The sequence below is a fragment of the Nyctereutes procyonoides genome, unplaced genomic scaffold (genome assembly GCF_905146905.1).
Source record: "Nyctereutes procyonoides isolate TBG_1078 unplaced genomic scaffold, NYPRO_anot_genome, whole genome shotgun sequence".
NCBI lineage: Eukaryota > Metazoa > Chordata > Mammalia > Carnivora > Canidae > Nyctereutes > Nyctereutes procyonoides.
The window spans coordinates 58,875,173-58,887,153 of NW_026575046.1; the positions used below are offsets into that span (position 1 = coordinate 58,875,173).

General features: G+C 44.8%; 1 protein-coding gene across 1 annotated transcript; it reads right to left on the bottom strand.

The window, feature by feature from the left end:
• Nucleotides 1–2,542: 2,542 nt before the first annotated feature.
• On the bottom strand, nt 2,543–2,880 carry LOC129509859 (NADH dehydrogenase [ubiquinone] 1 alpha subcomplex subunit 5-like). Its single transcript, XM_055325740.1, has one exon. The coding sequence runs from the start codon at nt 2,878–2,880 to the stop codon at nt 2,548–2,550; it is 333 nt and encodes a 110-aa protein (XP_055181715.1). The 3' UTR covers nt 2,543–2,547.
• Between the last annotated feature and the right edge of the window lie 9,101 nt (nt 2,881–11,981).

Consider the following 11,981-nt stretch of genomic DNA (forward strand, 5'->3'; position numbering starts at 1 on the left):
ATTATACTCAGAAAACAATTTCCCATCTATCATGTTAAGGAAAAAATCTAAGAGTTTTATAACTTGTTGTACTTGTTGGAGCTTGTATGAGGAAAAAGACATGTTTACACACTGCTGATTGGAGTGTATATTGGAATCACCTCCGTAAGTCAATTTGGCTTTATCGGACAAAACTGAAAATGCATATAGCCTCTGAGCCAGAAATACAGATATATTCTGACATGTGCAAATAATGCATGGACGAGGCTTTTCACTGCAGCATTATTTGTCATAGCATGTAATAAAATCTTATGCAGCTGTAAAAGAAAAAGAAAGAAGTTCTTTTATGTACTGATATGGAAAGATCTCTAAAAATTAAGTGGAGAGGGACGCCTAGGTGGCTCAGCCGTTGAGCGTCTGCCTTTGACTCAGGTCGTGATCCTGGGGTCCTGGGTTCGAGTCCCACATCGGGTCCCTGCAGGGAGCCTACTTCTCCCTCTGCCTCTGTGTCTCTCATGAATAAATAAATTAAATATTTTAAAAAACTAAGTGGAGATAAATAAAGTATACCGTTATGCTAATATTTGTAACGAAACAGAATGTAAGCATGTTTATTTGCTTATATCTGAATAAAATAACTCTTGAAATGTATACAAGAGACTATATTTTTATTCTACTTGTGTTTTTTCCCTAAATGTAACATATATTTACTCATCAAATAGGCTAGCACTACTTTTACATGTTCAAATTCGTAAATACAGATATGTGTTTAACAAAAATTATATTGTTGTGTTGATGAATCTTATCTTTCAAGTTCATGTTTTTTTTTAATATTTTATTTATTCATTCATTCATGAGAGAAACAGAGAGAGAGGGAGAGAGAGAGGCAGAGACACAGGCAGAGGGAGAAGCAGGCTCCATGCAGGGAACCTGATGTGGGACTCGATCCCTGGTCTCCAGGATCACGCCCTGAGCCAAAGGCAAACACTTAACCGCTGAGCCACCCAGGTGCCCCTCAAGTTCATGTTTTGTAGTTTATCAGCCTGAAAATAATTTCTAGGATCTTTAGGTAACTTAAAACCTTGGACTGATCCATTTGAGTGTATATTCACTGGGTATAGAGATTATTTCTAAGCAAAATGGAATACTGAGACATACATACTAAGAATCATTTAAATTTATATACCTTTGCTTCTTTTTTTATATGCTATAGATCCTATACCTTTGGGTCTCTTAATGAATATGTTCATTGCTGCCACTTGGAGAGCTGTACTACAGGGGATGTACCTGGCTGCAGAAAATTGTGTTTATGTACTTGTGAATTCTGCTTGTCTGCTAAAATGCTAATGGGTGACAGTGGACAATCAAGAGTATTCCAGCCTCTGGTTTTCTCTGTGAAACAGAAGCTGCTTTGCTTCTGTTTATAATCAATAAGTTATAATCAATGAGCATGATTGACACTATGCTTAAGTGCAATAGTGTTCACATTGGTTTGGGGGGTTTTGTATGTTTGTTTGGTTTTGGTTTGTCTGTTTGGCGAAACTCCCTTATATTCTTCGAGCATATCGAGGACACCAAACAGCTTTTTTGGTGGGTTATAACTAGTGATATTTACTGTCTTGGAAATTGAAAGTGAAAAACGAATTCAATGCTTGTTTAGTAATTCACTTGAAAATAGCAAAAATGAATGCATTGCAAGTTAATAGCATCTTAGCAGTGTTACAAGGTTAGTTCTGACTTCATAGGTCCTCTGAGATCAATCATAAGGAATCCATTTGTGGTAAGATATGAAAGACTTAGAATGAATTCTGTTTGCCTTGGTTTATAACACCTGAGTCTGGGACACTAGGAAATGTGCTTAAAATACTAGAAATATTTGCTTAATGTTGATGGCTCTGTTTTCTTGGTTTCCTGTTTTATTGTTACCCATAATATGAGAGGTTGTTCTTTTTCCCATGTGATCTGCCTAGAGAGCAAAGACTCGGAGTTTTACCAAAATGATTTTAAGTTGATTTTATTATGTCTTTAATTATTTAAGAAAACAAGGTTTCTTACTTAGGAGAGAGCTAAAGTGCTTTACAGTCATGTCACTGTCAGGTAGGTAGACAAGTCTTATTTCTCAGGTGCCTGGGATCCTACCTTAAGTGTTCAAATCTCCTGACGATTTTGGGGTTTTGCCTTCCTTAAATCAATCCTAAAAGTAAAAGGAAGTAAAACGTAAGAATATCTGAGTTCTCCCAGAAAGTCCAAGGAAAATCATAAGAGATTAATTACTTTGCCTTGTAGAAAAAGAGGGGCCAGAAATAGTTAAATCCATTAGATATGATATCATTGATAGGTTGCATGGCAGGAGGTGAAATTATCTTTTATCAAAACAGGGGAAAACTATAGGACATTTTCTTTCAGTGGAAAACTATGCCTTGCCTGTAGCATACCCTTCTGCATTCAGGTTTTGTTTTTGTTTTTTTTTAGTATGGAAATATTTTTTTAATATAACAGAACATTTAATTACATCCATTTCCCATCAACACACTAGTCATTTAATGATGATTATATTGGCCATTTCCATTAGTTGGCAGGAGGCTCTTCCACTAAAGGCTCCCATGGTTTCCACTGTATCATTTTTCTTGCCAGACTTAATTCATTTTCAGCCTGAAGAATCACCTCTTCTAGTTGGCCACCCTGAAGTTGGTCTTCTAATTTCTTAACATCTGGCTCCGCTTTAACCATACTCAGCTTCTCATTTGTAATCTGTTCTGTATACTTTCTATATGCTGCGTTTTTAGGAATTTGCTCAAGAACATCAAGAATCTTTGTGTACAATATTCTTAGCCTCTCGTGTGGACTCTCACATACAGCCAATCCCACAAGGCTGGTGGTCTTCTTCAGCACACCTGCCATGACAGCCTGCATTCAGGTTTTGATTTCATGGGAGCTGTTTTGCAATTCTATAAAAATGGAGATCACTGATAACAAAAAATTATTCTTGTCCCTAGGTATCCACATTATATCCTGCTGAGTAGAGGTTCCCAGTTTTGGAAGTTAGTTTTGCTTTCATTCATGCATTTGCTTCAATATTCCTTTACTTCTACACACTCCTGCTTTTAAACTTCTCCTTCGAACTAATTATAATGGGCCTCATTCCCTTATTGAATCAGTGAAATAAAATCCTTAATATATGTTTGTGTTCTCTCTGTTTGAGAGTCACCATTTCATCTTTTTTTTATATGAATCTTTTAATAACGCATAGGACAGAAGTCTTGCTCATCACAATTCATTACAAAAATGGTAGCCTGAGGCAGTGGAGTTTAATTTTCCCTAATCCTGGTTGAGAACACCTAGAAGGCAACTGAAAAATCAGTAGCTGGCATTGACTTTTACTGATGTAATCTGGCCCCTCTCAGCATGGGGTAGCCTCAGGCAAGTCACTTCCCTTCCCTACACCTCCCCACCCTTTCAGTTGGGTGGACCTAAAATAATCCCTTCCCACCCTGCAGCACCAGCTGGGGCTGGATCAAGAGTCCTAGCCCGGGAAGTCAAGCATCCAACATATGTAAATCTAGCTTGCAGATGAGGGGCCAAGAGTAGAAGGGATAAAGGTCAATACCAATTTACATGACCTTTTAATTACTACCCAAAGGCTTTCTCAACTAGGATTAAGAGAATTAAACTCTAAAGCCTGAAGTTTAGATTGCTCTTATTCTGTTCAGTAAATGCAGTTGCTCCAGCTGCTGAGTGGAAATGAAGACAAAAAGAAGACTTTTTTTAAAACTTTTGATTTAAGATTTTTTAATTTTTAATTTTTTTAAATTTTTACTTTTTTTTTAGAGAGAGAGCACAAGTAGGAGGGGCAGAGGGGGAGAGAACCTCAAGCAGACTCTATGCTCAGTGCAGAGCCTGATGCAGGGCTCCATCTCATGAGCCTGAGATCACCACCTGAGCCAAAACCAAGAGTCCACCACTCAAGCCACTGGGCCATCCTGGGGCCCCTCAAACTTTATTGAAATATATATATGTTCATTTGAAGACTGGAACACATCCATGGGACCAGCACCCAGATTGCACTGCAGAACATTACCAGTGCCTGAGGAGTCCCTCATTTCTTTATAGTCCCCTGCCAACCCTGGCACACATGAAAGGAACTCAACGAATTCTTGCAGCATGGGTTAATTTTGCCTGTTTTCACACTTCATGTAAAGTTAACCATACAGAAATTTTTTATGAACATTTCTTTCATTAATTGTATTTTTGTAAGATTCATCCCTGTTGTTGTGTGCAAGGGTAGATCCATCCGTGATCTAGTCAGCTGTCGATGGGGATTTGGGTAGTTTCTGCTTTGGGACTGTGGTGATAGCTCAGGTCTTGATATTCCCGTCCATGTTGTTTTGTGACCATATCTTTCCCTTAGGCATACACCTGGCAAGTGCTAGATCATATTTATTTCTGCATCTATCAATCTGCACATGTATAAAAAAAAACATGGATTCATACTGATATCTCCAATTCTGATTAAGCACAACAGGGCTCATTTTACCCTTTCATTATTAGCAATTCCTTTCTTTGACAGTGAGAAACCTAGCTCCCATTAAATACATTTATTTATTTGCTTAATCCTAGAATACCCATAAAATAGTTTCAGAACTGCTAACCCCTATCTGTTAGATCTGTCAGCTAAGAGGGTCTAGAAGCAATGACACCCCGGTAGCAATAAGCACACCCTGCACCCAGGTCTTGGTTTCTAAATACCATTCTCCAAGACAAGGAACCCAAGTTCCTTGGAGAAATGACTGAGTTGAGTCCAGGATGGGAGCAATGGGGAATATAAGATGAGCCCAAAACATTTAGTGGTAGGAAGTAAGGAAGTGCTCAGAAAAGAACAGGAGTATTTCAAAAGGACATAGGAGCCAACTTGAAGATGCTCCTAGTGGCCATACCTGGGACGATTTGAGCAACAAAACAAATAATGTTCATAGTGGATTTTAACCCATAGAATAAAATAAATATCCATGAGTCCATGCTGAAATAATTGAATAGATAAATAAATAGGAGAGGAGGGACACCTCTTCCTTACAATTGAATTTCAATTGATAAATGAAGAAGAAGGAATTACGGAGATAGAAAATCACCTTTGGGAAGCCAGTGGTAATAAATATTGCAGATGAGAATCAGCACTAGATGCTGAAATTAGTAGGTTGCACGTATGATGATAAACAGGAGAATTGTAGAGTCTCAGAGTATCTCCCCAAAAGATACATTTAGTTACAAAAGGAAATCCAATAATTTTAGAGTGGAGAAACCTGGTGGACATCACCTTCACCTGATCATCCTTCAAAATTAATGTTACTAGTAACGAGACACGGCAATATCACACGTGCCTCCCGGTTGGCGCACTGGGAAGGACATGACATCACCTTCGTAGGACTCACACCAAAAACGCATAACCTCAACCTCATCATGAGAAAACAATAGACAGACTCTGTCAATTCTTTAACTCTACTGCATTAATGTTAACTTCCTGGCTTTGCTGATTCTTCTGCAATCCTACAAGATGCTAGTATTTGGGGAAACTGGTAAAGGCTGTATGGGAGCTCGCTGTATTGTTTATCTATGTTGAAAATTATTTAAAAAGAAAAGGATTTTTAAAAGAAAAAGGGGATCTGGCGTGATTGTGTCATGCTTCGGCCAGAAACCCTGCCAGCACCTCTGCCCAGAGTGTAAAGGCAGAATGAGAGTGACATTCAAGGCCCTCAGTAATCAGGCCAAACATCCCCCACCCCCCCACACCCTGCCCATCTCTAAGGCCTGAGGTGAACACCTCATGTTTAAAGATCACCTTCAGGCAGCCCGGGGCGGGGCAGGGGGGTGGGGGTGGGGTAGGGTGGGGGGGGCTCAGTGGTTTAGCGCCACCTTCAGCCCAGGGCATGATCCTGAAGGCCCCGGGATCGAGTCCCATGTCGGGCTCCCTGCGTGGGGCCTGTTTCTCCCTCTGCCTGTGTCTCTTTCTCTGTCTCTCTCTCTGTGTCTCTCATGAATAAATAAATAAAATCTTTTAAAAAAATAATAAAGATCACCTTCACGGGCCATGACCCTGAACCCACCTCTGGAAGCAGCATCTATCTATCTGCTGCTGGCTCTTACTTGGTCAACAGTTGACTTCCCTGACCCCCTGGGAACTTTGAACTCCCTCTGAGGACCCCTGCAAGCCTGGCAGGTGGTGCTCACCCCCTTCCTACCCTTAAGAAACTCACAATCTGCAAATAAGGCAAGGAAACCACAGTGCCAGGCTCAGGAGCCTGGGGGAAGCAGATCAGAGGCAGGTAGGGGAATCACAGTCTCTGCAGGCAGGGGTGTTGTTGTTACCCCTCTCTGCCGGTGAGGAAACCGAAGCTTAGAGAGAGAAGGTCATCTTCCTAAGACTACACAGCCAGTGAGGACAGAGTCAGGGTTTAAGCTCAATTTCTTCCCTCCCCTACTGATGGATTATAACTGAAAGGCTTTGATGAATCAGGCAAGTGGGGTCCTGAGACAGTTTATATTTTACCCCAACTCAGCCTCAAGTGGCAGAATGCCACTAGAAAAAATGCTCTAGAAAGCCCTGCAGTGGGGCGCCTGGCTGGCTCGGTCGGAGCAGCGTGTGAGCCTTGATCTCGGGGTTGTGGGTTTGGGCCTCATGTGGGGGTATAGAGATTACTTAACCAAATTTAAAAAGCCACGGAGGATACAGGAATCACGCATCACACGCATTCTCAGGAAATGTCAACGCCTTTTATGATGACCTGATGGACACTGAGCGATGTGAATTTGCAAAAATATCTCAAAGTTGAGCAAGTGGGATACCTTGCTAGACCTCACTAGGCTTCAGAAAGGCCTGAACCATGGCTTCAGGAAACACCTGCTGGCAAGCTGCCCTGACCAAGCCCTGGGATGCCCACAGACCCACCTCCTCCCGTAGCAGCCAAAAGTCAGTGAGAAATGGAGCTCGCGGTGCCTCCAGCTCAGCTGGACACAGTGGGGATCCGAACGCCTGCTCTCAGGCCTCTGGTTGCTGCTGTTGTCGTTGTTAATATTAAACCTCTCTCCCCGCTTCTCGTCTCCCTGCACTCAGCAGACTTTCCCATATTCTTACATCATCTACGTGGGAGGATTCAGGACTGCACGCAAGCAAGGGAAGAGAATTAAAAAAAAAAACTTCTTAAATCTCAACTTGTCAACCCCCCCCCTTTCTGTCCCACAATGTGCCCATTCCCCACCGGTCCGCTGCCCCGACCCCAGCTCGTGGGGCGCTGGGCTAGTAGCCCCCTCATCTCTGCGGAGAGGGAGAGGCCTGGCACGGGGCTCTCTGGGAGCACGTGTGGCCTGTGCCGGGCCAAGAAGACAAGCGGGCTTTGTGCGGCCCGGCTCTGACCCCGCTAGCCACTGAGGCCCTTTCAGCTGGGCTGAGAGATGGCCAGCCTCCATTTCCTGTGTCCCTTGGCCCCTTGCCTTGGGTTCGGGCTGGGGGAGCAAGCTCTGCCCGCAGCACAGCCGTGGTGGGAGGCCCGTGCATTCTGCAGCATTGCCTGTGGAGGCGTGGGCTCCCTGGGAGCAAACCCTCACATTTCTACACGGTGTCTGTGTGACCTTGGGCCACCTCTTAACTTCTCTGAGCCTCACATTGTGGATCTTGGTGCAACCTGCCAGGGAGATGGGAAGTGATGGGAAGAAAAAGCTCTTCATTTATGCCAGATGCTACGGGTGTTTCCCCTTCAACTGCCAAGAACTTGCCACTCTGAGCCCCCAAATACCCCATTTGCCCTTTACTCACCGCCCCCGCTCCCCATGCATCCTAACTACCTACCTTGTGGCCTGGGTTCTGAGAGTCAAGAGGCCCCGTATTACTTAAAAGCATGAGTTTTAGACTCAGATCTACCTGCTTCCCATCCGGGGTCAGTCCCACTCTGACCTTGACCAAATATGTCTTATTGGAAAAACGGAGACAAGCACACCCACCTTATAGGTTTATTGGCACAAGGATTAGCTGAGAAAACCCCCGGGCAGCCTTGGCCCAAGACCAGGCTCCCAGTAGGTCAGCAAGTCACAGAGTGACGAGACACAATGCCCCTCACTGTCATTAGTCCAGCTGGCTGCCAGCTTGCCCTGAGGCCCGGCATGTGGTGGGCATGTTTCCCTAGGTCCCGGCACTGGTGCCAGTTCCCCCATTCCCCCATGTTTAATTTTATTGGTCATTTCTAGAGAATGTTGGAAGGAGGATATTAACAGTGTCCTTTATATCGCCCGGCCCAGAAGTTTTCCTGTGCGTGTTTAGGCTGATTTCTGTCGGTATGTGGAACTAAATGGATTTCCAGACACTCAGTCCAAGCAGTTCACGCAGTAATTCGGGTCATTCTTCTGCTTCTGCTGGATTTTCTAAGAAAGCAACGGACCCTTCTGCTATTAGCAACATGTTGTCTTCTTCAGAATGCCTCTTCATTTGTGCTTCATTGCATGGATCACACTATGGATAACTAATAGTGACTGTAGTTGCATCTTTTTTTTTTTTTTTTTTTTTTTTTTTTAAGCAGGCTCTACCTCCAGTGTGGAGCCCAGTTCAGGGCCTGAACTCACAACCTGAGCTGAGAACAAGAGTCAGACTCTTACCCGACTGACCAACTCAGGCATCCTATGGTTGCATTTTTACCTCATTCCTAGCCTATCAGGGAAGGCCTTCTCCCCTGTGTGAACTGTTTGTGGGAGGTCAACGTGGCTATCTTGTGAAGGAGATGTCCCTTTACTTCCTTTATTTCTACCTCTCAGAGTTTGTTGTTGCATTTTAGTCTGGGACGGTTCTTTTATTTTATCAAATAATAGTTTCAGTACTTACTGAAAAGATAGTTATTTATCTTTTTATTTTTATTTCTTTGTTATTTTATTTTTGTTTCTTTGACCTTATGACAGACATGATGGCTAAAGATTTTTATCTTTATTTTTGTTTCTTTGACCTTATGACAGACTTGATGGCTAAATATTTTTCTGGAGCTCCATTTGGAAATGAATAGCTATTTTATGTTCAGATTGGTGGCTATGCAAAAAGGAGCATTGAGATATTTAGATGCCCACTTAGGAGAAAATTTTAGGTTTGAAACTTTCTTTGCAACCACATAAAAATTCTAGATGGATCAGAGATTATACCTTAAAAAAAGGCTTTATACTAGTTGGCAAAAGTATTGGAAAATACTTTCATAGTCTTGATGTGAGGAACCATAAACAAGTTGTAAAACCTAGAAGCCGTAAAAGAGCATACTGAGACACTTGGTCACCTAATTATCTAAAACTTCTCTGTGATGAAAGACACCGCAAAGAAAGTTAAAGACAGCGGAGGAATGGAAGGAAACGTTGCCAACATTCATCACAGGCATTGGATTAATAACCAGAATGTATAACAAGAGGGAACATAGAAAAAAGGAAAAAAGGATTTGACGAGGCAAATAAAGCTCAACTTGACTCATAATGAAAAAACAACAAAGTAACATTCTTCATCATCAAATTATCAAAATTTTTCCAGGGTTGGAGAATGGGCCTAGCTGCCAGACCTGGTACTTGGGTGCGCCACTCAAGAAGTATTTTATGCCAAGGGCGCCCCCTGCAGCACGACGGGGGCGGTAACCACGACCGAGTTGGGGGCCCCTTGGAGCGCTGCTTTCAGGGCCTGCCTGGTGCTCTGAGCTTAGTGGGTTTTTGGCATATCCAGCAAAATGTTAAAGTCCCTCTGACTCAAGGATTCCTTTCCCAGGAACCTAGCCTTTCAGAAACACATGTGTGTCTGTGAGTGCGTAGTGTGTCATGTGTACAGAGATATCTACAAAAGGATGTTCATTGAAGCCCGCTTTCTATCGGACAGAAAAGGAAACAAGCTTCATGTCCATCAGTAGGGGATTGTCTGCGCAGATGATGGTGCATCCATTCATGAGATATTTTGCAACTCTTCAAAGGAATGAGGTGGGTTTCTGTGGACTAACAGAATGATCTGCAAGATCTAATGTCATGAACATGAATGTGAAAGTGGATCCCCAAAACATCTATTATTCTATCCCATGCATATATGTTTGTGGGTACAAATGCATAGATAGACAAAGAATTGGAAGTGTCCTCCAAGCTGAGAGAACTGGACTGGATTGGCTGGGCCAGGGACAGGAGGGGCCGGGGACAGGAAGGAGTTTCAGGTTTTAGTCTGTGCTTTATCACTTCGTGACTCTACCACCACAAGAAAGCCTAGTCTAGGTGTTGTTTTCTTCAAAGGTCAAAAATATTAAGGAGCCCCCTTGCTCTGAGCTGTGGGGTTTGGCTGTTCTTTGACAATTTCCCACCTGGCTAACCTTCTGAGGAATGTTCTACTAAGTGTGAGGAATTGTTGGCATTCTGAAAAAAGTTTTTCTGAGCCAGCTCCTCTGGGCATCCTAGTCCCCAGGAGAGCTTTAGATCCAAGTCTCTGTCCCAGATCTGCTGACTCAGAACAGGAATTTCTGTGCCTGCGGCTGTTATCTGGAGGAGGAAGTGACCAAGTGAGGGTCCCCAGGTAGGGTGGTGGCTGTAGAGGACAACCACACGGCCACAGTGGGGAACCGAGAAGGCAGAGTGGTGGCCCTTACACGAGGGCTCCAGTGAACCCCAGGGAGGGACGCCTGGTGGACTACCACAGCCAGCCCAGGCACTCAGAGCTCCGCAGCGCAGATTGTAGAGCTGTAGCTTTCGATTTTTTTCACTAAACGTCACGGTTCTTTTTTTCTTTCTTTTTTCTTTTTTTTTTTTTTTTTGCACTTTTTGGGTGGGTGTCTGTTCGACTACTCTGTTCTAAACTGGAGGGGAGGTGAAGATTGGAAGTTCACTGAAAAACTCACCCACCTCTTATTCTGGGTTTGCTTAGATGGAGAAAGAAACCCGGCTCTCAGGGGCAGCGTGTAAGTCTATCCTTACTTCAAGGCTGGCCTGCGGGTGGTAAAACTGGATTCGAATCCTGACCCTGCATTTACCTGCCACGTGGCTGTGGTCAGGGCGCTTAGCATCTCTGAGCTTCAGTCTTGATTCGCAGAAGGGATGTGAAGGGGTGCTCCCCATGGGGGTGCAGCGGAGATCAGAGGTTGTATCTATAGAAGTACAAGGGTGGGAGCTGAGCTGCGGTTCATTAATCTTGTGGTGGTTCCTGGACCATGAACTCCTGGAGGCAGACGCAGGTGAGGCTGAGAATTCCTTCCCTCCTCCCTCCTCCCTCCTCCCTCCTCCCTCCTGCAGGGATTATCCAGCACCATCCAGTACAGAGCTGCAGTGTGTGCTGAGCACCGTGATTCTGATTCTGAGGCTAGTAGGGCTCTGGGTCTTGCCTTGCCCTCAAGCCATTTTGCAAGTCTAAATTGGAGAGAGCGATGCGAAACAGCTCCTGTCTGCAGATACGCAAATAATCCCTCCTGTTGGAGGTTCGATGCCTTCTCCCCTCGAGCGTGGAAGAAGCCGGCTCCGCCTCCACCTGCGCGTTCTTGCCAACACTCCGGATGGATGCGCGTCTGTTCTTCGCACCGGTTGTCACTCTTCACTGGTTCCCTCGTAAGAGCGAGTTAAAGAAAATCTCCAGCACATGCTCATTTTCCATCTACGTGGAAAGCCACGATTTTACCTTGAGTTTTGCAGAAGTACCTTTTTTTTTTTTTTTTTTTTACCAATGCCGCGACCCCATTCGCAGCACAGGGAGCGTCTGTAAAAGGCAGAGGAGGCCGCGTGGGCCTGGGGCGCGGGTGGACGGGGGGGCTCACCCTCCGCGCGCTCGGGGCGCAGGTGCGGGTCCGCGGGGTGCGGCTCCTGGAAGGCCTGCGCCCGGGGGCGGGGTGGGGGCCCGGGGCCCAGCCCTGCCCGCCCCCGTCTCCTCCCGGGGGGGGGGTCTCCAAGGGGGCGGGTCGCGCGGGCCGCGGAGCCCGGAGCCGCCCAGGAATCTCGGCGCGGGCGGGAGCATTTCCTGCGGGCGGGGGCGGGGGCGG

What these genes read in the sequence shown, in the direction of transcription:
- LOC129509859 (XM_055325740.1), bottom strand. Translation starts at nt 2,880, where the DNA reads ATGGCAGGTGTGCTGAAGAAGACCACCAGCCTTGTGGGATTGGCTGTA.